Raw genomic sequence first — 24,498 nt, 5'->3', positions numbered from 1 at the left:
CAAAACTAGGTTTGGGCTTTTGTTCTAAACTGCTTCGGTGACCTAATTTTTAATTGCAGGACCACAAAATCTTACTGAGAGCAAATTTCCTATAGAAAAGAGGGACACACATTCATGGAAAACCTTTACTAGATCAAGTTATGATCTTGATCTGTTGGTTGGCATTCATTTCAGAAAAATTTGTACAGGAGTATCATCTAACCTAACTGAGATGAGTTACGGATGAGTTTTAGACAAAAGCATTTCAGAGGATTCAGAGAATCGACCCAAAGTTTTGCACAATTACTCCGGCAACTTGAGCTGCTGCTGTCTAGAACTGATAGGGATGGGCGGTGTCACTGGATGAACTTTTATTTTAATGAGTGTTTTCTAACTGATGAATTTGATCATTTGCTCTCAGTGATTACTGGGTTTAAGTTTAAGGGAAATGGGCCATGGAACTGTGGACAATGTAAAAATATGAACAGGGGTTGTGTGCGGCAGGCAGGAATGGAGGACCCAGTATGAAGACTCCAGGATGCAAAAGGTAAACTCAAAACTCAGCTTTACTGCTGGAAATCAGAAAAACAGAAAACTAACTAAACTGGAAACACTCGTGAAGCTAAAAAGGCAGACAGACAGGACATGACACTGGATGGAAGAAAACAAAGGGGTTAAATACACAAGGAATGACGAGTGCACAGGAAACGCGACGAACACAACTGGGGCTAATTGCGCACAACGAGACAGATGATGAAAAGCCTAATATAACACATGAGACGAGGTACCTTCAAAGTAAGAGAGGCAAAAGCAGAACATGGCGCACACAGACAGGAGACAACCAAATTAAAACGGGAAGTAACAGGAACACACACACACACAGACCAGACCCAGATAGACACGACACAGACGAGTCCGGGAAAGAACAGACATGAAAACACAACAGACAACAAAACACAAGGACACAGGGAAGGCAGTTTCTCAAGAACCTATTTCCTCTTTACAGATTAACAGTGCTGTCTTTCTTCCAGCATGCTTGGTACTAACTGAAGTACAATGGACAATAAATGCAGGGTCAACTATTTGTGCTTTTTCAAGAAAAAGCTTCTTTATAGCCATCGGAGTATAACACAATCTATTCAGCTAGCAAGCAAAAGACCAGCGTTAATGGATTTCACCTTCTTTGGTGCAAACGAAAGTGACAATGTTGCACTGCAGTGGCAACGAGAAGACAACCTCCAATCAGTGCAGCTAGAATGTCACTAATCTCACCATGAGTGACAGAGATACTTGCAAAAAGCAAAACTAGAGAAAAAACAATCAGGAAATAATAGAAAATCAATAAAGAGATTTTAAATTTGAGTCTCAGTCACACACAAATTTGTACAAGCACCTTTTATGTCTAAGTACTTTCTTTCTAATTTTTGGAGGTTGTCTTCCTGTTGTCGGTGCACGGGTTATCACTGTTATGTGCACCAAAGCAGGTGAAATGGATCCTGCTTCCTAACTGCACAGACTGATATATAGAAGGTTTATCTGTATGTTATATTTTAATGATCAACTCTTCATCCTCATCATTATAGTAACTTATACTTGACTCCTAACTCGGTTATGTCTCAGATACCAAGTGATCAACCCAAATCCCTCACCTGCTGAAACAATTAATTTTATGTAAAATAGGGTTCTTGAAAAAGCTCATGGACCTCAGCATGCAGTTTAACCACAGTGTCTGGAGAAAACCATCCTGGGCATGGAGAAATGTTTACAGTTTATATAGGTGTAAATGATAAAGAGTGACCCTGGCAGGGTTACTGAAACAGCTCCAATTCAAGGACAACATTTCAGACACTTACTGTCAGTCTAATTTATAATAAAAATCTTAAATCTCTAATATTCTATAATATAATGCATAATGTTGCTAACACTGAAACTTATTTATCTGAAATTTATTAATTTAGTTTATTGTGTTGTTTAACAACATTTAATCCTTAAGCGTTGGGACCACAAATGACAAATTTTGTTGAGCACAGAGCCTGAGATGAAAAATACCACACAACAGTCTTGAAGTGTAGCTACTGTTCCTCCCACACTGAAAACAACCTTCATCTGACCATCGTCTGAGTGCTTGCTGTGGTGGAGACCTGCGGTCAGAATGACTGAAAAGTCAAGTCACTACTCAGTGACATTATCATTTCTTAATAATGGGAGGGGAGTTCACGCTCGACTGTGCAGCTAAATGTTCTTAAAGCACACACACACACACACACTAGTAGATAGCAGGTAACCGAGTGGTCATTTTTATTGTATAAAAATACAGTACAGATTTATGACAGAGAAACTTTTTTTTTTTGTTTCTTATGCAAGGCTTTCACACTCACCCCCACTCACACCTGTGCCAACAAGTCATCTAACCAATGAGGCTATTGTCCCTATCCTTCCACCTGAGGACCCGGCCTACGTCACGAGCTCCCTCTGTGGAGTGAAACTCTGCCGTCTGCTCCTTGCTATCTAATATATCACCGGGCACTGACGTAAACTCTTCTGTTTAATTATTTTCTGTTTGACGTTTATTCAGCTGTGTGAAAACCCCGGAGGAACCCTCCCGAGGGATTAATAAAGTTAAATTTAATTTAATCTAATCTAAGAACTTTAATCTCAACCAAACCGATTTAGTCACCAACAAATAAAACACTGAAAAAAAAAACAATAAGATTTTTAAGTTATCAAAGTGACTTATATATCACGTTTAACCCGAGTAGCGAAAGACCGCGGGGGTTTGAAGACGATGTGTCAGTCGGCTTAGATATTTGAAGTTTACACAGCTACATTCTCACCTGAAAATATGTTAAAAGTTTTTTTGCGACCCAGAAAGAGAAATAAGAGTAATATTAAAACTAAGCAGCTGCCGCCATTGTTGGAAACTGGAATTGGCTGGGCCGCGCTATGAATTCTGCAATATGGTTTTTCAATTTTGTTGTCCGGGTGGAAAATCGGGATTTTCGGGAGGGGCACTGAAATTCGGTATTCTCCCGGAAAAATCGGGAGGGTCATGTATGGTTGTGGCAACATCACTAACCTTGTCAAACACCTCAGAGTAAATCATATCACAGAATATGACGAGCGTATGTTGAGGCGAACTGAAGAGGATGAGAGAGTCAGGTGCTGCTAGGGCGAGACAGACGTTTCTCACTGAGTCCTTTAGTGCTGCAGGCAGGCAAGATGTTCAAATAGCGCACAACTTCAGTTTTTTTATTTCTATATGATGAACTCTGCATTATTAAGTGATAAGAACAAGTAATCTGATGTCCTGTAATCATTATGACACTATAATTTGAGATACAATAAATAAAATAAGTTTATCGGATCAGTATCGTCGATACCACCCTGAATATTACTTGGTATCGGATCGGAAAGAAAATCAGTGGTATCGCACATCACTAATAAAAAGAACAAATGTTAAAAAAAATTCCTTGAATATGAAGGCACTTTTTTCAGCAACCTGCCAGTGACTTGCTCTGCAGCCATCAGAATCACATTTGGTAATGATAAACACAAATTAAATATAAAAAGAAATAACCATGTTTCCATTTATACATTTATTTTAATATAGGTTTTTTTTGCTTTTTGTTTTTTTGCCAAAGCAGCGGTGAGCCGCTGGTAATGGGTAAAAGAGTCTCAGATTTGAGACCGTGGAGTTAGTAGAACTAAAGTACATTAAAACCAGCCAACTGTTATGAATTAACACTGTTCACCTTCTGTCTGTCCCCAGGAGTCTGTAATTGTAGGCTAAATCATTCTCCCCACACGAGCAGCACTGTGTGTGAAGCTTGCAGCAGCTGGAGTTGAGCCAACGCCACACTCCTGTTACAATATTGTCACAGTGTATGCCAATACAGGTGGATTTTGGCTTCGTTAACTCTCTGTTTCATTTAATTTACATTATATATTTGAAATTACAGTCTCTGACATTGCATTCGCCTTGTAAGTTGGACAAAGTCATACGTTTTTTTGTTTTGGCACAAAAATCCCCCTGCAGCATCACTTAGTAATGTAAAGACAAAACAAATGATTAAGCTTCTTAACTGAGTCAGGAGTGTTTTGTGCCCTTCTGAAGTCACTGCTCCAATATGTAATGATAGGAGCTTATTTAGGGACTGCTTTACGACACCTTTGTTATTTCTTCTTCGTTAGGGTCAGCTGTGTTTCAGGTGGTAGAGCAGATCATCTACTGATCAGAGGGTACTTGGCCAAGACAGTGAACACTGCATTCACATGTGTGTGATTGGGAGACTTAGATTAGTAGTAGGAAGCACTTTGAGTGCTTAACAGAGGAGAAAGGTGCTATGTCATTTCAAGGGAGTCTTTAACTAAGACTGCGTAAGGTCGGTGTCAATCATTACTAAGGAGTGAAACTGGTGGAAATGTTCCTAAACTAAAGGTATTCATTCAACAACACTAACAATATCATGACAAACTGGAGTGGACGGGACCGGAAAGTACAAATGTAGCAATGACCGGAGAATGTTTCAGATGTCACTGAATAACCGAATGACATCCTTTGCTCCTTCTTAAACTCTTCAACCACACACTCATACATGACCTTACTCATAGAGGAGTAGTGAACTTATAAAAAGGCTGAGTCCAGTCCTGATACAGACTGTGTCAGGACTGAGGACACAAAGTCGCAGACAGAGTGTTGAATATTGTGAGGGTAGGAAGCCATTGGCAGAGGTGTTGTTTATTTATTTTTACCTCTTGAGGTAATACAGGCACGAGAAGGCTTCTTTTCTTCAGTCAGTTTATTTTTTTCAAATGCTACGCTGTGGATATGCACTCTTCTGGCTGTTGGAGTCAGTGTTGTTGATCTGCGTTGTGTCATCAGTGAAGGGTGAAGCTGTGGTAACACGTGAGGGGTCCCACCTGAAGCTGTCCGAATCCAGTCACTCGAATGAGTCTCAACATGGCCACAGCTCCAATATCACAGGAATACCCATCATTAGCTTTAAGTGGCACCACGTGGAGACCCCTTATTTAGTGGCTTTTTGGGTACTGGTGTCATTTTTGGGCAAACTGGGTATGTAATACATATTGTAGAATATAAATATGATAAAAAAAATTTATATGCTCTGTTTATTACACGAGATGATAAAAGAAAAGAAGAAGTATAGTTTGCCTCTTGCAAACAGAGAAGGTAATGTGGAGCAAGCTTTCACTTTTGGTAGCTGAAATCCTCTAAATGAATAGCTCAGGCTTATAAAATATAAATATACAGATAAAAACACAGAGGTGAAAAATTGTATACTTGATACAAGTTTCTGTAATTTAATCTTTAATTACATTTAACCTCTTAAAGCCTAAAATATGAAATGAATTCAAAATTGAGAATTTGTTGAGCCAATATAACAAATATATAACATTTTAATTTCCATAGATGACTTTTGATTTGTATCATATTTGCTACATCTGGCATTTAAAAAATGCTGAAGAATGTATCTTGAATAAAATTTCTTTAGGTTTTTCACTGATAAAGGAGAAGTCTCAAAAACTCATAAAAAAAACTGCACATATCAAACATGATACACCAGGATTTAACAGGGTAAATATAAACATGCAGAACAGAAGTGTAACCCCGTGAGGTGGAAATTGGTTTACCGCTGTGGGACAGTAGGGTTTATTGTTAAATAAACTTTAATGGCACTTCCTCTGCCCATTAATCATGAGGCTATCTTTAGTTATGCAGTGGGGTTTCATTCATCCGCCACGCTGGTTAATCATGTGCTTTCGTGTTTTATTTTAGATGAGCACTACAGTTAATCATTTGCAAATGTTACAACCTCACAAGCGTTTTACATTTGTGGTTCAGTAAAGTGAACCAAAGGTTTGAATGTTTGCCAGCTCCAACCTGACTACAAGCAGATTAATGTAAAATCAAAGGTTATTACTATTGATTCATGGCTTTTATCTTTTTTTTTTTTTTTTAAATCTTGTTTTCTCTTCTCAGTCATTGAGGCCAACCATCATGTCACCAGCGTTATACCTGAGAGCGCTCTGCTCATCTGTTTTGGCTTCATTTTGGGTGGCATGATTTGGGCTGCAGACAAGGTGCAAACCTTCAGGCTGACCCCGACAGTCTTCTTCTTCTACCTGCTGCCTCAAGTCATTCTGGATGCAGGCTACCACATGCCAAACAAGCTCTTCTTCACCAACCTGGGTGGAATCTTGGTCCATGCTGTCATTGGGACCTGCTGGAATGCTGCCAGCTTGGGGCTGTCGCTGTGGGGGTGCCAAATGGGAGGAGCCATGGGTAAGAGGGGCTTTGTAATTTCTTCGTGAATGCACCAGAGAGAGATCTAATATGATTCCTGTACATCACAAAAGGTTGATTCTGTTCATCTGGAAATTCAGTGGGAGAAACATTTTGACACTCATCCAAGTGACTTCTTCAGTCTCAGCTGACTACAGGTTTTCCTAACCCAAACAGTACATTTGCACAATAACTGAAACAATGTTATTTGATTCAGAGATGGTCTTTCCCTTTTCACATAAATGGCCTCCTTGACTCCGCGCTCAAACCAGCGCTCCTCCCTGTCCAGAATGTGTAAATCCTCATCATTGAAAGACTGTCCATTTGCCTGTAGGTGGAAATAGACTTCCTTCTGTGTTGTGCCATCCGCTTCACAAGAGATTGTTTGGTTTCCTCAGTGTCTAAATCATGGCAATCCTCCTGGCACTTAGCGCACTCTACATTACTCTGTTTGTGTCGGGGGATCCGATCATTGGGGTGGACCGTTTTTTGGCGCAGTGTGTTTTGGGGTTTAAAGCCACTGAGGTGTTGTGTTTAGAAAAAATGTGTCTGTGAATCAAGGAGGGGGCTGTGTCTCACAATGCTGTGATTGCCGCCATTCCCCAACTTTCTGTGAATGGTACTCATAGGCATTGATCAATGGTCTTTGATCAATGGTCATGACAATTTGCACATTAATGATCAAGGACTTGACCTCCCAGCCCATTGTTCATTCAGTTGGCTAGTTTCCATTATTATTCAAATGTACTGTTTATAAGATTGGGGATGTACAGATGTACAGAATCAACCTTTTGGGATTTACTTACCTGGATGATTGAGCATCAAGGCATTTCCTGTACAGGTGACCTGGACATTGGTCTGCTGCAGTACCTTCTTTTCGGCAGTCTGATGGCTGCTGTGGACCCCGTGGCCGTCATCGCTGTGTTTGAGCAGGTGCACGTTAACGACGTCCTCTTCATCATGGTGTTTGGAGAGTCGCTGCTCAACGACGGTGTAACAGTGGTTCGTATGCATCATTGCTGTCTTTAGCATTACTTAAGTAACATAACCTGTGAGTTTGGTGAGACATCTGTCATAGGCATGTCCACTTTGAAGACATGAAGTGTAAAGAAAGTAAACATTCCAGCACTTCAGTTTAAGTGGTTTTACTCTAGCTGATGTCTTGCCATCTTATCTGAGCTTCTCTGGTCAATATAGGTGTTTCTGAACAGTCTGGAGTTCATTTGATACGAATCATGAAGTTCCACCCCATTCACTGCTGAAACTTGAAAGTTTGCACACCTTTTAAAATTACAATGTTAGAAACCCGTGACTTTATCGTTAGAAGTGTGACCTTCTCAGAAGCATAAGTGCTATATCATATTGCTCCTTAAAGGAGAGGTGTACTATAAAACTGAATACATGTCTTAGAGAACTGAATTAAGCTTAAAATTGAAAGTAAAATAAAAATGAACTAATTAATTAAATGTGGACAGAATTTGTCAATCAGAGATAATTCATCTCATAAATCAAGACACAATGCTCTCCCTTATATAAGATGCCTTTATAGGTTAAAAGTATCATTATCAGTATTGGTATACTGGCAATGTATTTACTTTATTTCTGGCCCTTTATTGTATTGATATAATCTGTAATTGGAGTTCAACACCTGTGGCGTAAGTGAATCACTCAGGACTCACTCTCTCCCTCCCTCCTGTGCTGAATCATAGAGCGAACGAATCACTCAAGACTCACTAACCCCCTCCCCAGAGGTGTGGACTCGAGTCACATGACTTGGACTCGAGTCAGACTCGAGTCATTAATTTTATGACTTTAGACTTGACTTGAAAAAATGTTCTAAGACTTGTGACTTGACTTGGACTTTTACACCAATGACTTGGGACTTGAATTGGACTTGAACCGGTTTACTTGAAAAGACTTGATATTTTACCCCAAATATAAAATTTAACATGCATATTATATAGAGATTGAAAATGTGACGTCATTCACGGGTAGAACCGCAAAGGATTCTGGGAACTCGTGGCAAGCGGTACTAGCGCACGCAGGCTTTCAATTAAAATCAGTTACACAGCGATAAAAAGAAACACAAAAATGTCAAGAAGCTGTTGTATTATTAACTGCAATAGCCGGTCGCATGACAGCCACGGGAAGCCGACGAGTAAAGAGATCGGTTGTTATCGGATTACGTCGTTGAAGAGAAATTGTTCAGCCATGTTTCCGAAGTAACAAAGACGCGACTGGATTGCAGCCATTCAAAGACCAAATATAACGTCCCAGAACACTCCAGCTCACAGGTTAGTCTGCTCCAAGCATTTACACGAAGGTCAGTGTTTTTTAGTAGTTAATACGTCATTTTCATTACATAATTGGTGATATAGGTTACAAGCAAGTCTGGCGCTGAACAGAAATTGTCGCGCTATGCTCCTTTGTTTATTGTGCATAAATAGTGAATTGTCCTGACACAATATTGCGTTTCGCTTCTGTTATTATGGTACATTGACAAAAACATATACTTTTATTCACAGGATAAAACAGGTTTTTTGTATCACTAATTGCCCAGTACGATTACAGCATACAATATTATTGTCACTGCTACATTTCTGTGATGCTACCAGAAATTATTTCCACTACTAATTAATTACCCTTGAGCTCAAAGGTCCTATTAATAAACGGTTAATGAATGTGTATTTATGAGGACGATTTGTGAGACTGGTAAACTTATGATACGTACGATGGTCTTTCGTTCTACACGGTGCATTTCAAGGTCCTGCACCCATCCGTCGGTAAACTGTACCTGGGCTTGTTGCAGTGACCTGAAGTTACTAAACTTCATGAGTGTATGCACTCACTCCAAGAACCGTATGATTATAAATATGCATATAAATATGCTACAATGAGATAGCTGACTTCATCTAACTAGCAAATGTTGTCCAGGCTACGTTGGTGATACAGTTTTTTTTAATGTGTATGATATTTTTGTCATGCGATTTTAAAGCTGGTCCTACAACCGCATCCAAGAATAACATGCAGCTTATCTCAGAACTGTCGGTGAAAATTATTCTTGGAGCTAGGTTTAATTGAGCTGCATTTTAAAGAGGTGCAATTTCACAATTTGTGTATATTTTCTAAGTTCACTATTTTGTCATGTGTTGAGAAAAACACAGATTTTAAAATTACATGGTCTAATATTTACATTTAGCATAACTGCAACATTATTTTTTCGTTGTTTTTTTTTAAAGACTCGAAAGGACTTGAAATTCAAAGTTTCAGACTTGTGACTTGACTCGGACTTTTACACCAGTGACTTGAGACTCGACTCTGACTTGCCTGACATTACTTGAGACTTGACTTGAGACTTGAGGATAAAGACTTGAGACTTACTTGAGACTTGCAAAACAATGACTTGGTCCCACCTCTGCCCCTCCCTCCTGTGCTGAATCGTAGGTGTAAGCCACAGGTGTCGAACTCCAGGGCTCGAGGGCCGATGTCCTGCAGGTTTTAGATGTGTCCTTGATCCAACACAGCTGATTTAAATGGCTAAATGACCTCCTCAACATGTCTTGAAGTTCTCCAGAAGCCTGGTAATGAACTAATCATTTCATTCAGGTGTGTTGACCCACAGTGATATCTAAAACCTGCAGGACACCAGCCCTCGAGGCCTGGAGTTCGACACCCCTGGCGTAAGCGAATCACTCAGGACTCGCTCACCCCCTCCCTCCTGTGCTGAATCATAGAGCGAACGAATCACTCACTCACCCCCTCCCTCCTGGCTCACAGCTTCTTCTTCTTCTTGGTTGGCAACCAATGTTAAGGCACATTACCGCCCCCTGGCTCACATTTCAGTGGACATTTAGATGAGAAAATATATATTTAACACATTTAAGGAAAATACTAATAAAATAAAAAAAAATGTTTATTTAGCAATTTTGATAGGAAATTGCTTCATTTTAGAAATGTTTTTGCTCTTTTTTTTCTCTATAAAATAGTTGTTTTCTTTTAGAATCATTCATCTTAGCAGTAGGATTTACATGAAAAGAGAAACAAATTAAGTTTGAGTGAAAATGTACATTTTTTGCACTCTCTGGTCAACTGACTCAGTGAATCAAATGACTCAAAAAACCCGATTTACTTTGGTGAGTGAGTCATTAAAACTCGATTCAGTAAAAAGAATCAAATTTACCCATCACTAATGTAAGTCCCCTTCAATTTAATGGAATTTATTTTCATTTCATTTATATGAAATAGCCATGTGATTATCAGCAGTTACCACGCCTACCTAGCCACATCAGAGTCATTTTCCATCCTCCGTTATAGACCCACCTACAGACACGTGACTGGACAGACACCACATGCAGTAAATCTGGGCCCACGTGGGTTTTAGCCTTGCAAGGTCTGATTGGTTGAAGTAACGTGAACGTGGCATTGTTACTGTGATTCTATTGGCTCAAACAATTAAAAAAAGATGCCAATCATGCAAATTGAACAAAAGAGACCAAAGTTACAGCTCCTCAGAGTTTAAAGGGCCAGAGACCAATTAAATGCTCCATGCACACGGCAGAAAAGGGCCATTACCATGTAGATGTGTCGTTAAATCTTCAAAAATATATATATATATATTAAAAAAAAGCATTTTTAGGCCTGTTAATAAAATCAATTATTTCTGCTCTTAAATACCTAAAAAATTCAACTGGCATGGTGTCCAATTGTGTGCCAAAATTAGACATTTTTGTACAACATGTGGATATTCATGTATTGACAGTGCTGTAATTTTTCACTGTTTCACTTTACAAACATAAATCCTTGCACAGATGATGTTTATATGTTGGTTACTGAATTTCTGTAATGAAATGTGAACTGAGGCATATTTTAAAAGGGTTATATGCTAAAAAAAAAAAATTAGGTGAGGATAAATTCTATTGACTTTTTCTGTGTTCCAGTCTCAGTAACTTTGACACAGTAATATCTGCTTCAATATTTACACCTCTGATGAAATTTCACAAGTGTTAGCTTTATTTTGATACCAAGATTGTAAGGACAGAGTTTGTAATTGCAGAGAAATAATCAATTAATTTGGGCATTGCATTTTCGAGCAGGAAGCTCAGAAACCCCTTTGGGGCTTAAGAGGTTATATTTACCCACAAATACTTGAGCTATACTTAAGGTAAGCACACTACTTTTTACAGGAAACAAGAAAAATAATTATACTATAAGTAAATTTAAGTACTATGTAAGTAATTTTAAATAGTAGTTGGAAATTTTTAGTTTTGCATGACTTCATGTGCTTTAAAGGAACTAAGAAATAATTACACTGCAAGTGTTTTAAGTAGTGTATAAATTATTTTAATAGATCCTTATTAAGTGGTAATTCGTGGAAAAACAATGAAATATTTCCCAACATCAGGTCTTATTATGGAGGGACTTACCTTGCTTAACTTCCAGGTATTTCATAGGAAAGGAGACGTTCTGTTCTAATACACGTGTTGTGACTGTGACAGAAAAAAAAATTAAGTTAGATGTGGCTCCATCATTATAAGGTCACAAAGGCCTACACATTTGGTGGTATTCATTTATTTTTTGTAACTTGGTACGCTTGGTACTTATCACATCCACAGGGCTTCCATCAATGCAACGATGATTAAATAAAGTCGTAAAAAGGCAGTATCAATCTACTCTGTAAAACTGCCCATACCCCCAAAAGGACAGTGTAGCTACAATGTAATACTGTTTGTTTTTGCACAACAAAAACCTGTTACCCCCTTACTCTAGTGTGTAGTACTTGTAGGTAAATATAATTACTTTGCAATTTCAAATAAAATACGTCGAAATTCCATTTAATTACAGGGGAATTGCACCCTTTGTCATGGGTCCTTCTTTACTGCTAAATGACCAAACATTATTTTTTCTTCTTCATCTCTTAGGTGCTCTTCAATGTGTTTGATGCATTTGTGTCACTGGGAGGACCTAAAATTGATGCTGCAGAAATTATCAAAGGAATAGGTAAGATATGACATTTATTAAGCTGTTAATAGAGGATTTGCCTGTGTATGGGTTATAAGCACTTACAGTCACGTCTGGCTAAGCAGAAATTGTTTTTTTGTTTCTTTTTACAGCATTTTTTTGTTCAGTATTATGAGCTTCTTCATCAAAATGCATTGACCATTTCAAGCCACCACGATGCTTTTATTGGCATTGGCTGGGAACTGACCTCCCAGTTCCTTCAGTGGTGCTAGTTTCAGTTGTTATGCAAATGTACTGTTTATAAGATTGGGGAAACCTGCAGTCAGCTCAGACTGAAGAAGTCACTTGGATGAGTGATGAAACGTGTCTCCCACTGAAAACACTACATCCAGATGAAAAGAATCAACTTTTGGAGATGCCTTTATTTACTCTTTTTTTTTAGCAGAAGCCAGTTAGGACAGTAGGGAGTAGAGGCATGTAAACAGATGCAATAAAAAACATAACAAAGCCTAAAAGTAGATTTTTACACATTTCCCCCTTTCTCTACAGTTTCCTTTTTTGTGGTTGCATTTGGCGGTTCCCTTGTGGGCCTTGTTTTTGGCCTACTAATTTCACTTCTGACCAGATGCACAAAAAACATCCAGATCATCGAACCAGGCTTCATCTTTGTTTTGGGATATCTTTCCTACCTGACTGCCGAGATGCTTTCGCTGTCTGCTATCCTTTCGTGAGTGTTTTACAACTGAATTTGTTTTATTATTTCTGCATCTATTTTGCATATTTTGTGAACATATTTAGATGGAAGTCTACTTTTGTGTTTCCTTTCTGTAGGATTGTCTTCTGTGGAATGTGCTGTCAGAAGTACATCAACGCAAACATGGATGAGAATTCGGTCCAAACAGTCAGATACGCCATGAAGGCTTTTGCCAACGGATCAGAAACCATCATCTTTGTTTTCCTCGGCATCTCGGCCATCGATAAGGTTATCTGGGTTTGGAACACGGGCTTCATCCTACTCACGCTCCTCTTCGTCTTGGTGTACAGATTCATTGGTGAGATTTTGTCTTTTTGGGCTCAGTTTTGTGTCAAAGCATCACTGTGATGTAAAAAGTTTGTTTGTTATGCAAATACATTTAGATAGACTGAAACACTAAAATGCATTCAAAACTCATGAAGATTCATTTGAAGATATTTTGTGAGTCTTTATATAAGACTGTGTGTTTGTGTTCGTACTGCAGGTGTGTTTTTCCTCACCTGGATCCTCAACAGGTACAGGCTGGTGCCCTTGGAGTTTGTAGATCAGGTGATTATGAGCTACGGTGGCCTACGAGGAGCTGTTGCATATGGCCTGGCTGTGATGCTGGATGAGAATAAGATAAAAGAGAAAAACCTGATGGTCTGCACTACACTCATTGTGGTGTACTTCACTGTCATCTTGCAGGTGAATTTGTCACTTTTTCTTAATTAGTTAACTATCTTTTTCGAAGAAAAAAAAGGCTTCTGGCAGTAGCTTAGCTGTTCCTGGGACTGCACTCCTTTGGACATTTGATGTTGTGTCTGGAATCTGCTGGAGTCACTCTTCAAAGTTTAGGGTCTCGGCTCCTAATGCTAATGTAGGTAAGTATAGTGATAATAAGACAGCTGAACCAAAGTCCAGCTTCTGGAGGCTCAATGAGCAATGAAAAGAGGAGCTTGCAGCTCACATGCAGCTTGGTTACCTGGACGTTGGCCTCCATGGCAAGATTCTCTGCACCTCTCTGAAATCTATTCCTTGGAATGGCCTGCAAGTAAGCCCACAGAATCAATATTGCTTTCATGCCCTTGTATTACAGGTATTACTTACAGGTCTAACTATAGTGCTCTCACATGAACCCACATCATGTCATTTCTCATTTCTGTGTTTACAGTAAAGCCTGTAAAACCTTATTGCTGTTTGTTTTTGTGTCTGCCCTTGGGTCCACTTCCTTGTACTGGCCTCTGGGCCCCTTCTGACATGAAAGTAAAGAAGTACCAATAAAAATCACCAATAAAAGCATTAGGAGCTGTCACTCCCAAACAAATTCCAGGCACAACATCAGAGGTCTCTCTCCAAAACAAAGTAGTCCTAGGAACAGCTAAGATACAGAGAACCCTGTCCTCTACCCGGTCTCTGTTAAAGCTCATGAACTTACCACCCCCCCTAACACTATTGCATTCCTGCTTGACATTGTTGCAGGGAATAACAATGAAACCTCTGGTCATGTGGCTTAAAGTAAAGAGAGCTGCAGTGACTGAGGTTTCGCTCCTAGAGAAATTAACAAACAAGGTAAATCTAAAACGAAAAACCTCTCGTTTCACCTACACAACCATTTTCTATCCAGTTATTGCTGAGTCCTTCTCCTTTCTTTAGATGTTTAATCACACTCTGGTTGCCATAGAAGACATATCAGGACAAATAGGACACAACTACATGAGGAGCAAGTATGTACAAGACTTGACACGTAATTTGAAAATATCTTCTCATTTTAAAATAAACTTTAAAATAAGAATTTCGTTTCCTTTTTGCAAAGGTGGAAGTATTTTGAGGAAAACTGGATGTCATGGATTTTGATGAAGCCGTCTGCAAGGAAGAAACAAGACCAAGTCTTTGATGTCTTCCATCAGCTGAACCTCAAGGATGCTATGGAATATGTGACTGAAGTGAGCATCATTTTGCTAAAGTACTCATTAAAGAAAACTGATAAAACTGCCACATGGAAAGAAAGCATGGTCTTCTTCTGTTCCAGGGTGAGCGGAGGGGCTCTCTGGAGTTTGTCCGTAATGAAAATTCCATTATTGACTTCAAGAAAAAGTCTGAAAGTGAATCCTTCGATATCAACAATGCAAATATGTCAAATGATCATGGTGCAATGTCCACTACAAGGTGAGCAATCTAGATTTTTATGACAATAGGAGAAGAGCAAAAAGCAGACTTAAAAGTCAGTATAGGATCATGTTGTGAAATCAAATGCACTGCAACTATTAGTTAGATTAGATTAACAAACATCTTCTATGCCTGAAGCTTCAATTTGCCACTGTGCTGTAAAATGGAAACCAGAGTTAATGTACTACTTTAATATTGTTATATTACTTTATACCGCTGACATGATTTGGTTTGCTTCTTAGTAGAGATCCCATTCCATCAGTGAGCCTGGAAATGCATGAGCAGATCATGAAGGCTGTGAGGGAAGCTGAGGCAATTAACGCTCACCACCTTCTGGATCAGCATCTCTACAAGAGCAGAAAACAGGTAATGAGCACATTGAGTCATTACACCTTAGTGCCGCGCTTCTATATAATTAGTACAATTTAACTTGTTATCAAAAGAAGAATATTTCCAGGCATCAGTGAGAACTATGCTTCAGCATACCAAGACATTTTGACCAATTTTAAGCTCTTAACTTTGTGGGAACAGTTTGAGGATGGCCCCTTCCAACATGACCGTGCACCAGTGCATGAAGTAAAGTTTATAAAGACATAGATGAGCAAGTTCAGTGTCGAAGAACTGGCCTGCACAGAGTCCTGATCTCAAAATACCAGAACATCTTTGGGACGAATTAGACCGGAGACTGCAAGTCAGGACATCCTGTCCAACATCAGTGTCTGAGTTCACTAATAAATTCCCATAAACACACCTAAACCCACGGAAAGCCTTCCCAGAAGAGTTGAAGCTGTTATAGCTGCAAAGGGTGAGCTGAGATCATATTAAACCCAAAGGATTAAGAATAGGATGTCACTCAAGTTCACATGTGTGAAGGCAGACAACCAAATACTTTTGGCCATATAGTGTAGTATATAAAGGAAGCACTGTGGTAGATGCATTCCAAAGTGGCTTGCAGATGTGCAGGAACTGTGAGCATGAGCTCAACAGATCTTCTAGTCTATTAACACAGAGCTGAACCTAAGCCTAAGCTGTTTTTGATTTTGTGAAGGAGTATTAAGCTGTCTTCTCGTCCTCTTGTTTACAGCATCGGCACAGATTCAGTCGCAGCCATTTCGATATCAACAGAGATGAAAAAGAAGTCCAGGAGATCTTCCAGAGAACCATGAGGAATCGACTGAAGTCGTTCACGTCTGCAAAAATGGGCGTCAAACCACCAAAGACGATTGTCAAGCACACACAAAAAGAACAGCAGCAGAAGGTCATAACTTCATTTCTATATTTATTTTCTTCCTGAAGTAAAATACCACTTTTCAAAACTTTTTAAAAATGTTTTATACTATCTTTATCTCATCTTTAGACATAATCAACATTTTCAGTATTTAGATTTTTTTTTATCATGTCTGTGGCTACAATGTAGCTTTCCATCACCAGTGTGTGAATGTGTGTGTGAATGGGTGGATGACTGGTTGTGTAAAGTGCTTTGGGGTCCTTAGGGACTAGTAAAGTTCTATACAAATAAAGGCCATTTGCCATTTTCCCAAAAAATCAATAGAACTGATTTTTAAGTTGGATACTGATACCAATATTTGATGGTGGTTAACAAATTTAATAGACCACCAACCGGTGCAAGATTTATAGCACAGCTGCCCTAAATTAACAGTATTAGCAATTACAGAAATCATTTTTATTTTTCTGTAGTTGATAATCCACCAGTATGCTTACACATTTGGTTGAAAGTCATTTTTAATTCTGAAACATAATTATTCTTATTATCCACGAATTCTCAAATGTTTTACAAAAAGAAGAAAAAATAATAAAGAGCATTATGGTTTTTGGCGAAGATGCCAAATTACAGTTATTGGCATTCCTGAAGATAAATTTGTTTAAGTGGTTGAATTTTATGCTTCATTAATATCTCATTTCTCAGAAAGATCCAGTGTTTCGACTACAAATTTGGGCATCACATAATTTTTTCTTTCAGACACATGAAACATGAACAAATCTCTCAAACAGTTTTTATGTGCATTTATTTAATTGGTTGTTTACGCTCTACATAACTCTGCTTGGACCAGCTGGTTGTTGTGTTTGTGAGGGTCCAAGCAAGTGTATCGCTAACAGTGAAGTTACAGAGTTCCCTCTGGTGGACAAACTATCACGTTTCTTGTTACTTTATTCACTTTCATTTGTCAGCTGCTATAAATGCCGATGCCAATCAGCCATCAAATAGCTAATATATTCCTATAATATTGGCCTACTCATAAAATTGTTGGGCTTTACTAATCTTTTATTCGAAAATTGAAGAACAACATGAGAACAAATGAATATGACTTAGAATTTCACTTTTTGAACCACAGCTAATAATCTAATGACTCGTCTTCCTGTTACAGATGCCTAATGGAAAGTCAATGGACAAGGCTAAAACCAGCTATTCTGGTGATGAGGGTTTGTATGATTGTTGGGTGTTTTTTTTCTTCAGATTTAAAATAGGTAAGCACTTAGAGAGCCAATGAAAATCTTGTCACGTTCATTTTTAGGCTCAGAGGGAGACAGCGCTTCTGGCTATGACCAATCATACATGAGAGCCACGTACAGAGCAGGAGGTAAAACAAGTCTGTAAATCCTGTATCTAAGAGCAAACATATATTTTTCAAGAGTGACCAAGAGAGTAGCTGGTCACTATAACTGGTCACTATAGTAACTATAAACACAAATATTACAGAACCATACTTTAAATGCAATTAAGGTCAAAATAGATACAATATGAAACAAACCCCCTTCAGTGCAAAATTTACTTAAGTACCATTTTAAAAATTTAATCTTTAAAATAAAATTCTCAGTTTTCAGTCTTTCTGTTTGTGTGCTGCACCTTTCTGTGCAGCACACAGCAGGAAATAGTCATCCTCAGGCTCGCACTACTGGAAATACCGTATGTGGTTTATGTAAGGGTGAGCTGCAGGGTAAAAGTACCCGACTGTCATACATCATATGGACTTTGTACTAGTGGACTGGCAGGTTAAAGCCTGGCTAATGTTCGATTCATTTCTTTTGAACGTTTTCCTTCTAACCTGTTGGGAACAGTTTATGGCTGCAGTGCATGTGTGAAGACAGCTCATTATCGTAGAATTGCCTAATTCTGCTCCGACTCCACAAACATCTGTAAAAAATTTCCAGAGAACTGAAGCTGTGTTGAATTTAATTTATGTACACAGACGAGAAGCATCAAGCACACAGTGTCAAATCTCATAAATCCATATAGCTCGTAAAAGTACACATTTTACTGTTTTGTGAAAAAGATTATCTTATGTTGAATTTGATGTTAGCAGTAATCGTAAAAAGTTAAGACGGTTGGAAATTAGGTGGTACTAAAAAGAATTAGCTGGAAGAACATTTTTCTAGTTTAACTGGTAACAGAACAGTAACATGACTATGTCTAAAAAGATTATCTTTGAGAGGCAGAGTTTATCAGAACGAAACATGGGTAGAAGTTCATCAATCTGCAAAATGTTGTATACAGATCAAGGAACAATTTTAGAAAAATGTTCCTCAAAATAAAACGGCAAAGACTTTGATTATTTCATCACAAGACTCAGAAAATCTGGAGAAATCTCTGTGCAAAAAAACATGGCCAAAGATCCTCAACAGATTCCTGTGATGTTTGGATTAAAAACTGCATTAAAAACTGTCATGACACCGTTTAGGAAATCACAGCACGGGCTCAGAAACACCTCCACATGTTGTCTGTGAACAAAGTTAACCACGACATGCAGAAACGCAGCTCACTTGAAATGAACTGGATGGGACACATGGACACTGCACTGTTATTAGCACTCACTTCAAAAGATTGCATCTCTAATGGTATGGGGGTATATTAATGCCTATGGAAGAAAAGTGGAAGCTAGACTGTTGGAAACATTACTCTCTCCAAACTTCAGACATGTTCCTACGACCATTGAAATTGCCTTATTTTTTTCTTTTTGTCATTTTAAACCTGATACGTTCTATTATAAATTATTGTTTGCAAATCGTTGAGAACAACAGAAGCCATAATATAGAAACCTGAGGTCCTAATTCAGTTTCTTTTGTTCATCCAGCTGGGATTGAGAACCCAGCCTTCATGCCGGACCTGGACCCCATGGATTTGTTGCAGATTCCGCCTTGGCTTGGGGAGAGTGAGCTCGACAGCAGCATGGTGGCTCTGTCACATCGAGCCCAGGTGGATTTGCCAAGGACCCCAAGCAACCTGCGCCGCCTGGCCCCTCTTCGTATCAGCACTCGCTCCACTGACTCCTTCACACTGGAGAACATTCCTGACACACAGCAGATGGACAGCGATCAATTGCAGCCGCCCCCTCCTCCTCCTCGTCCTCCCAGAGACGATGGCTACGTGTAGCTGGATCCCCAACCCAAACACTCAACTCTGCCTCACTTGAATCTGGCTGCCAAAGAAACAAAACTAAACTCAGAACGTTTAACTGTGTACTCTAAGAATATTGACTAGGAAATATATTCTTTTCCATTTATGTGATAACCTTAACTCCTGTGTTTCTACACAAAACACTGACAGTTTCATGACCTGCATGTTCTTTAGACTGCTCCTGTTTTTGTTTTAGGTTCACGCTTCCCTGGGCAAAAGAAAACTGCACTTAGAGCAAGGCATGTTATTCACAGGGCACATAGAACACCGTTAAATATTGTCCTGTGGCTCAATATTAACATGCAATTGCAAATCATTACTTAAGGTTGTTTTCCCTTAAATGTGATGCAACAAACAGAAGCAAAAAAAAAAAAAATCCCAAATATATATTTTTGTTTAGGTCTCAATAATAAAAAATAGGATTTAAAATAATAATGACTGAAAATTGATTCTCAATCAATAATATATGGACATGCTTGTGTTTTTCCTCAGAATTGCAACTGAGGTTAAATAATAAACTTGAATAATAAAACAGTTGTAGAAATGTCACATATATGACGAGGCAATATATTTATTTGTGAATCTAGTGCATCTTGAATATATATATATATATAGACTGTAATCATTTAAATATGGATTTAAAAAGAGAAATTGTATTTGTTTTGTTTCTGTGGAGTCAGTCAAAAAAAAAAAATCCAAATTAAAGCAGAAAAAGATGCATCCAGAGATATTTAATCAACTCTTTCTAAATCACAAACTCTAGATAATTAAAATAAGTCATTAACAGGAATAGGATATTTATTTTAGGTCTCAAAACTTTTAGCTTAGTTACTGAATTCACTGTACTCGTGGGACTGGGGCGGTCAAAACATAACAAGTTACACTGGTGACACAATTAAATATCACCATAAACTAGTAGAAAAATGACAAAAGTCGTTTTGTTTATAAATAATCCATTTCTGAGGTTTCCAAATGTTTTGTGACGTAATCCAAAATTATTTTTTCGTTTCCAGAGTCCTTCAGGTAGAAATGAGATCCGTGGAACATCTTTATGGTGAAATCTCCTGATGTGATGTCTTTCCAAGCTGTTAATAAAACACACACACACACACATTAATTTCACTTGATCACCTGTAAATCTTTCACGTACTCAGTCACACATTCTTGCTGCCTCTGGTTCAGATCCCGTGCTCTCTAATAAGAAACAGTTAGCATTAGTTAACACTGCCCAGCAAAAGATTTACTCAGCCCGAAGGCCGCAGACATCCCTGGACCAGGTGAAGCCATAAACCAGGTAGATCATCATTTACTAACCAAAGCTAACTCCACCTGACATTTTTTTAAAGGTGGTTTTCACAACATAAGAAACATCCTGACAAACGCCATCCACTCACTGTGAAACGGGGCTTTCGGTGTGTACATTTTAATTTGATTCTTAACTTGTGTCTAATTATGTAATTATTAATGTATGCTTTTAAATTTATTTACTACTCTGCTTGAGCGCTTTGTGCTACAAGGCTCATTCACCCACTCATACATACAAGAGGCTGTTTCTATGGCTGGGTGCTTTCGATCTAACTTTCACACTCCGATGAACAAACTGCAAGATACTGAAGTCAGAGTTCAGTAGAAGGAGACGGATTGTTAGGGTTACGTAAACACTGCTCTGCTGAGGGCAAAACAAAGAAGGGAGAAGCACAAAGTAGCAATTGGCATTTAAGTCAATGTAATAACCATAAGAGTAACGTACAGCCCCTTCTTGGCCTGTTAGAGCACTGACCTTGTAAATCATGAGGAATGTCATCCTTCCCGTCAAAACACGTGACCGGGCAGGAGAAAAGCGGGCTGCTCGCCTTGTTACATCTGCAGAGAGGTCAGCAACTCCCATCACTGACAACATCTACGCTTGGTTTTAGAAATGTTAAGAGCAGATTAAGTAACAGACAGCTGTCCGCCCACCTGTAGTTCTCCACTACGTGCAGGTCAGCCTTCAGGGCGGGAAGGAAGAGCTTGAGGACTTCAGGGTTCGCCAGCAGCTCAGGAGGAGTTCCTCCAATCGAAATTAACCACTTAAGAAAATCTTCATCAGACAAGTCGCTTCTCTTTGGGGTTTTAATGCGAGTCTCTGACTTAAAGACAAAGAACAACACAGTACAGTGTCGTGTCATATCAACAACACCCAACTCTTTTCTTACGTTAAAGAGGCCAAATTACAAACGTTTAGCTTTTCCAAATGTTATCACTGATGTTTGTTGAATATGAACATCAGGATTCATAGATCAGGGTTTTCATGGCAGTTATGTGTGTACAGATTAAGTCTAATTAATTTAAATCGATTTTAAAATACGTGATTAGCTTATAGTGAATATAATTTCAATGAAAGAATTTTAATCTCTTTGGTGATCCGGGTTTTGGGTAAAAATTATGTGGCAGAAGCACAGAAATGTAGATTAAAGCATGAAGTGGTGACATAACAGCACAGAGAGGATTTTCACGTGTGTCACTGCATCACTTATTACTAGATTTGAAGTCCACAGCCCCAAAAAACAGGGTTATGTTTGTCTTTTTTTGCTTCGTGGAACTAATAAATATCACAAGCAATGAAAGAAAAAATACTTAAAAAGCGTATTCCAAGCAAAAAAAAGACTTAAGTAATAAGAAGTTTTCCAGGTCATCCAGTAGTTTTACTTACATAAGGTGCAGAAGCACCAGACAGAAAGATGTGAACTGGCTCCACGTTGTGAATTTTCTTCAGCGCGTCTGCAACAGCGAAGCTTGTGAAGGCACCGAAACTGAAACAGATTAGAATTTTTTCTTTATGTTGCAGGGATTAAAACCATGCAGTGTTCTGTTTATGACGACAGCCTTGTTTTTATTCAGGGATCATTTTTTCTCGCCATACCTGTGGCCAAACAGAGCGAATGGCTTCTCCTTTAGCAGCGGCAACAACACACTAATCACTTCATCCACGATCTGCTGCATGTTTTCGAAGAATGGCTCTTTAGCTCGACTCTCTCTGCCGGGAAGTTTGACAGCCAACACTACAAAAAAAAAAAAAAGGAAGAAAGAAAGAAAGAAAAACAGTGTAAAGACATGAGGTGATGTTTCTTCTGAGTATTTGTCTTCCTTTGATTCAGAGTAAATGAGTGAGTAACCATAAATAATTCAAAGCATAAAAGTCCTCTGAGGCATGTGTAGAAACGTAATTCTGATGATTGATTGTTTTTAAATGCCAGGTTTTTAAGTGACGGACTAGAGTGCTGGCAATTCTGTTCATAACTGGCACGAGGTTGCAGACACAAGCCGTGGAAAACAGCTTTCTCTGAAGGGTGGCTGGCTTGTCCCTTATAGACAGGGTCAGGAGTTCAGTCATTCGGGACTCAGAGGAGAACTACTACTCCTCTACTACACTACCACTGGAGCTTATCCCAGCTGTCATAGGGCATGAGGCGCAGTACACGCCAGAGTTGGTCGCCACTCTTTCACAGGACGAACACACACACACACACACACACACACACATTCACATCTATGTGCAATTTGGAATCACCAATTAACCGAACCCCAATAACTGCAAGTGATTTAACTGTGGGAAGATGCTGGAGTATCTGGATAGAAGCCGCAATGTGCTAGAGCGCATGCTAACAGAAAGGTCCCGGCCAGAGTTGCGAATTCGAACCCAGGACCTTCTTGGTGTGAGGGAACAGCGCTAATTCCACCACCTGTAGACACGAGACAAAGACACGAACGCAGAGGCAGCAAGAATAAAAGCAAACTACAGGAGAGAGACAGAGTTCAGGAAAAACTAATGATCAAATGCAAATAGGTGTGTAAACATGCAAAGACTGAGAAGACACACTAATCATGGGAAGCCCTCCAGCAGACTAAATGTATTGCAGCATGATTGGGGGACAGTTCAGGGTCACCTGATCCAGCTCTGGCTTATAAACTTTAATTAAAAAGAAAGTTTTAAGGCTGATCTTAAACAGCAAAGTCCTCTGCTGAGATATTAAGGTACTATGAAGTCTTTAAGATACGATGGGGCCTGATTATTGATTATTTTGTATGTGAGGAGAAGGATTTTAAAAATTATACATTTAAAAGTTAAAAGGTAATCTTGATATATAATTATGGCAAAACTTTTTTTCTAAGGTGTTTTTTCCCCCTCAACTCTTTTGCAGATAACAAAATTTAGTCAAGAGCCAAGAATTTATTCTGTGCTCCAAAAATCTTTAGTCCAGCTGTCCTTTAGTCATAAACACAGACGAGAAGACTAGTTATACCAGACCACCACATTTCTTTTCCACTTGCTTCCTGGAGCTTTCGTTACAACGTGCAAGCACGTACACGTGAAATGCTTTCTGGGCACCTCACCTTCAACAGAGCTGCTGAGGACATTTCCCCAGCGAGCGTAGTGTATGGACCCTCCACCTGCCCAGGGGAAGCAGATCAGTCTGGCCACAGCATCTGGTCTTTTCTTGAAACAGTTTACCACCTTGTCCATGCTGATTAAGGAGAACAAGAACATTATGACCAGAGATTTATTTGCACTTGTGTTAAAACAAGAGGTTATTTTAAAAAATCTACCTATTACTTGCTGTCTGCTCCATTAACTTCTTCTAGGAAAATCCTGGGAAGAGTTCAGTGTAACATTTCCTTATTGGCTTCTTCTTCATGATGAATTCACTGGCGCCTAGCACACGGCGAACTGGTGCAATACCGCCACCAACCGGTGCTCAGTGGGAAAATCTTTGCAGATAAGGTAGCCGGAAATGCACAGACAGGAAACGACAGCGTCGACACAGAAAATTTAAATCGCCTGTAACAATTCCAGGGAGGTGCAGGTAAAGGCACAGGTTACAGGAAGCAGCTGAATGTACCTGATGAATCCCACCAAGCAACTTTCACTTTCTGAGTTCTTTTGAAGTGTATCAGTAATAG

General features: G+C 39.0%; 2 protein-coding genes across 6 annotated transcripts; one reads left to right on the top strand and one right to left on the bottom strand.

Annotated features, from left to right (window-relative positions):
- Window positions 1–4,654: 4,654 nt before the first annotated feature.
- On the top strand, window positions 4,655–21,378 carry LOC147303524 (sodium/hydrogen exchanger 3-like). 3 transcript variants are annotated; one of them, XM_086279121.1, is made up of 16 exons: window positions 4,655–5,053; window positions 5,981–6,283; window positions 7,125–7,285; window positions 12,202–12,280; window positions 12,791–12,968; window positions 13,073–13,293; window positions 13,480–13,682; window positions 14,457–14,546; window positions 14,631–14,701; window positions 14,791–14,920; window positions 15,007–15,143; window positions 15,389–15,509; window positions 16,228–16,401; window positions 17,531–17,585; window positions 17,678–17,743; window positions 19,235–21,378. In XM_086279121.1, the coding sequence occupies exons 1-16, from the start codon at window positions 4,792–4,794 to the stop codon at window positions 19,531–19,533; spliced, it is 2,550 nt and encodes an 849-aa protein (XP_086135247.1). In that variant the 5' UTR covers window positions 4,655–4,791; the 3' UTR covers window positions 19,534–21,378. The 3 variants fall into 3 exon arrangements, with proteins under 3 accessions (XP_086135247.1, XP_086135246.1, XP_086135248.1); XM_086279120.1 differs by having other exon boundaries at window positions 15,386–15,509; XM_086279122.1 differs by lacking the exon at window positions 14,457–14,546 and having other exon boundaries at window positions 15,386–15,509.
- Window positions 18,335–24,243, bottom strand: olah (oleoyl-ACP hydrolase). 3 transcript variants are annotated; one of them, XR_015126782.1, is made up of 8 exons: window positions 24,145–24,243; window positions 23,932–24,062; window positions 22,460–22,598; window positions 22,250–22,349; window positions 21,517–21,686; window positions 21,338–21,420; window positions 19,717–20,642; window positions 18,335–19,579 (listed from the first exon to the last, which is right to left on the bottom strand). XR_015126782.1 is itself a non-coding variant. In XM_086279124.1 (7 exons), exons 1-7 carry the CDS (start codon window positions 24,165–24,167, stop codon window positions 20,500–20,502), a joined length of 789 nt encoding a protein of 262 aa, XP_086135250.1. In that variant the 5' UTR covers window positions 24,168–24,243; the 3' UTR covers window positions 18,335–20,499. The 3 variants fall into 3 exon arrangements, 2 of the variants coding, with proteins under 2 accessions (XP_086135250.1, XP_086135251.1); XM_086279124.1 differs by having other exon boundaries at window positions 18,335–20,642; XM_086279125.1 differs by lacking the exon at window positions 21,338–21,420 and having other exon boundaries at window positions 18,335–20,642.
- Between the last annotated feature and the right edge of the window lie 255 nt (window positions 24,244–24,498).

This window comes from Aulonocara sp. 'chitande type north' Nkhata Bay, linkage group LG22, assembly GCF_057382095.1.
Source record: "Aulonocara sp. 'chitande type north' Nkhata Bay isolate Kocher_YH1m ecotype deep benthic linkage group LG22, A_spYH_male_GT1.1, whole genome shotgun sequence".
In the NCBI taxonomy this organism is placed as follows: Eukaryota; Metazoa; Chordata; class Actinopteri; order Cichliformes; family Cichlidae; genus Aulonocara; species Aulonocara sp. 'chitande type north' Nkhata Bay.
The sequence above is the reverse complement of the archived record's forward strand: the minus strand, read 5'-3'. Positions and strand labels throughout refer to the sequence as shown.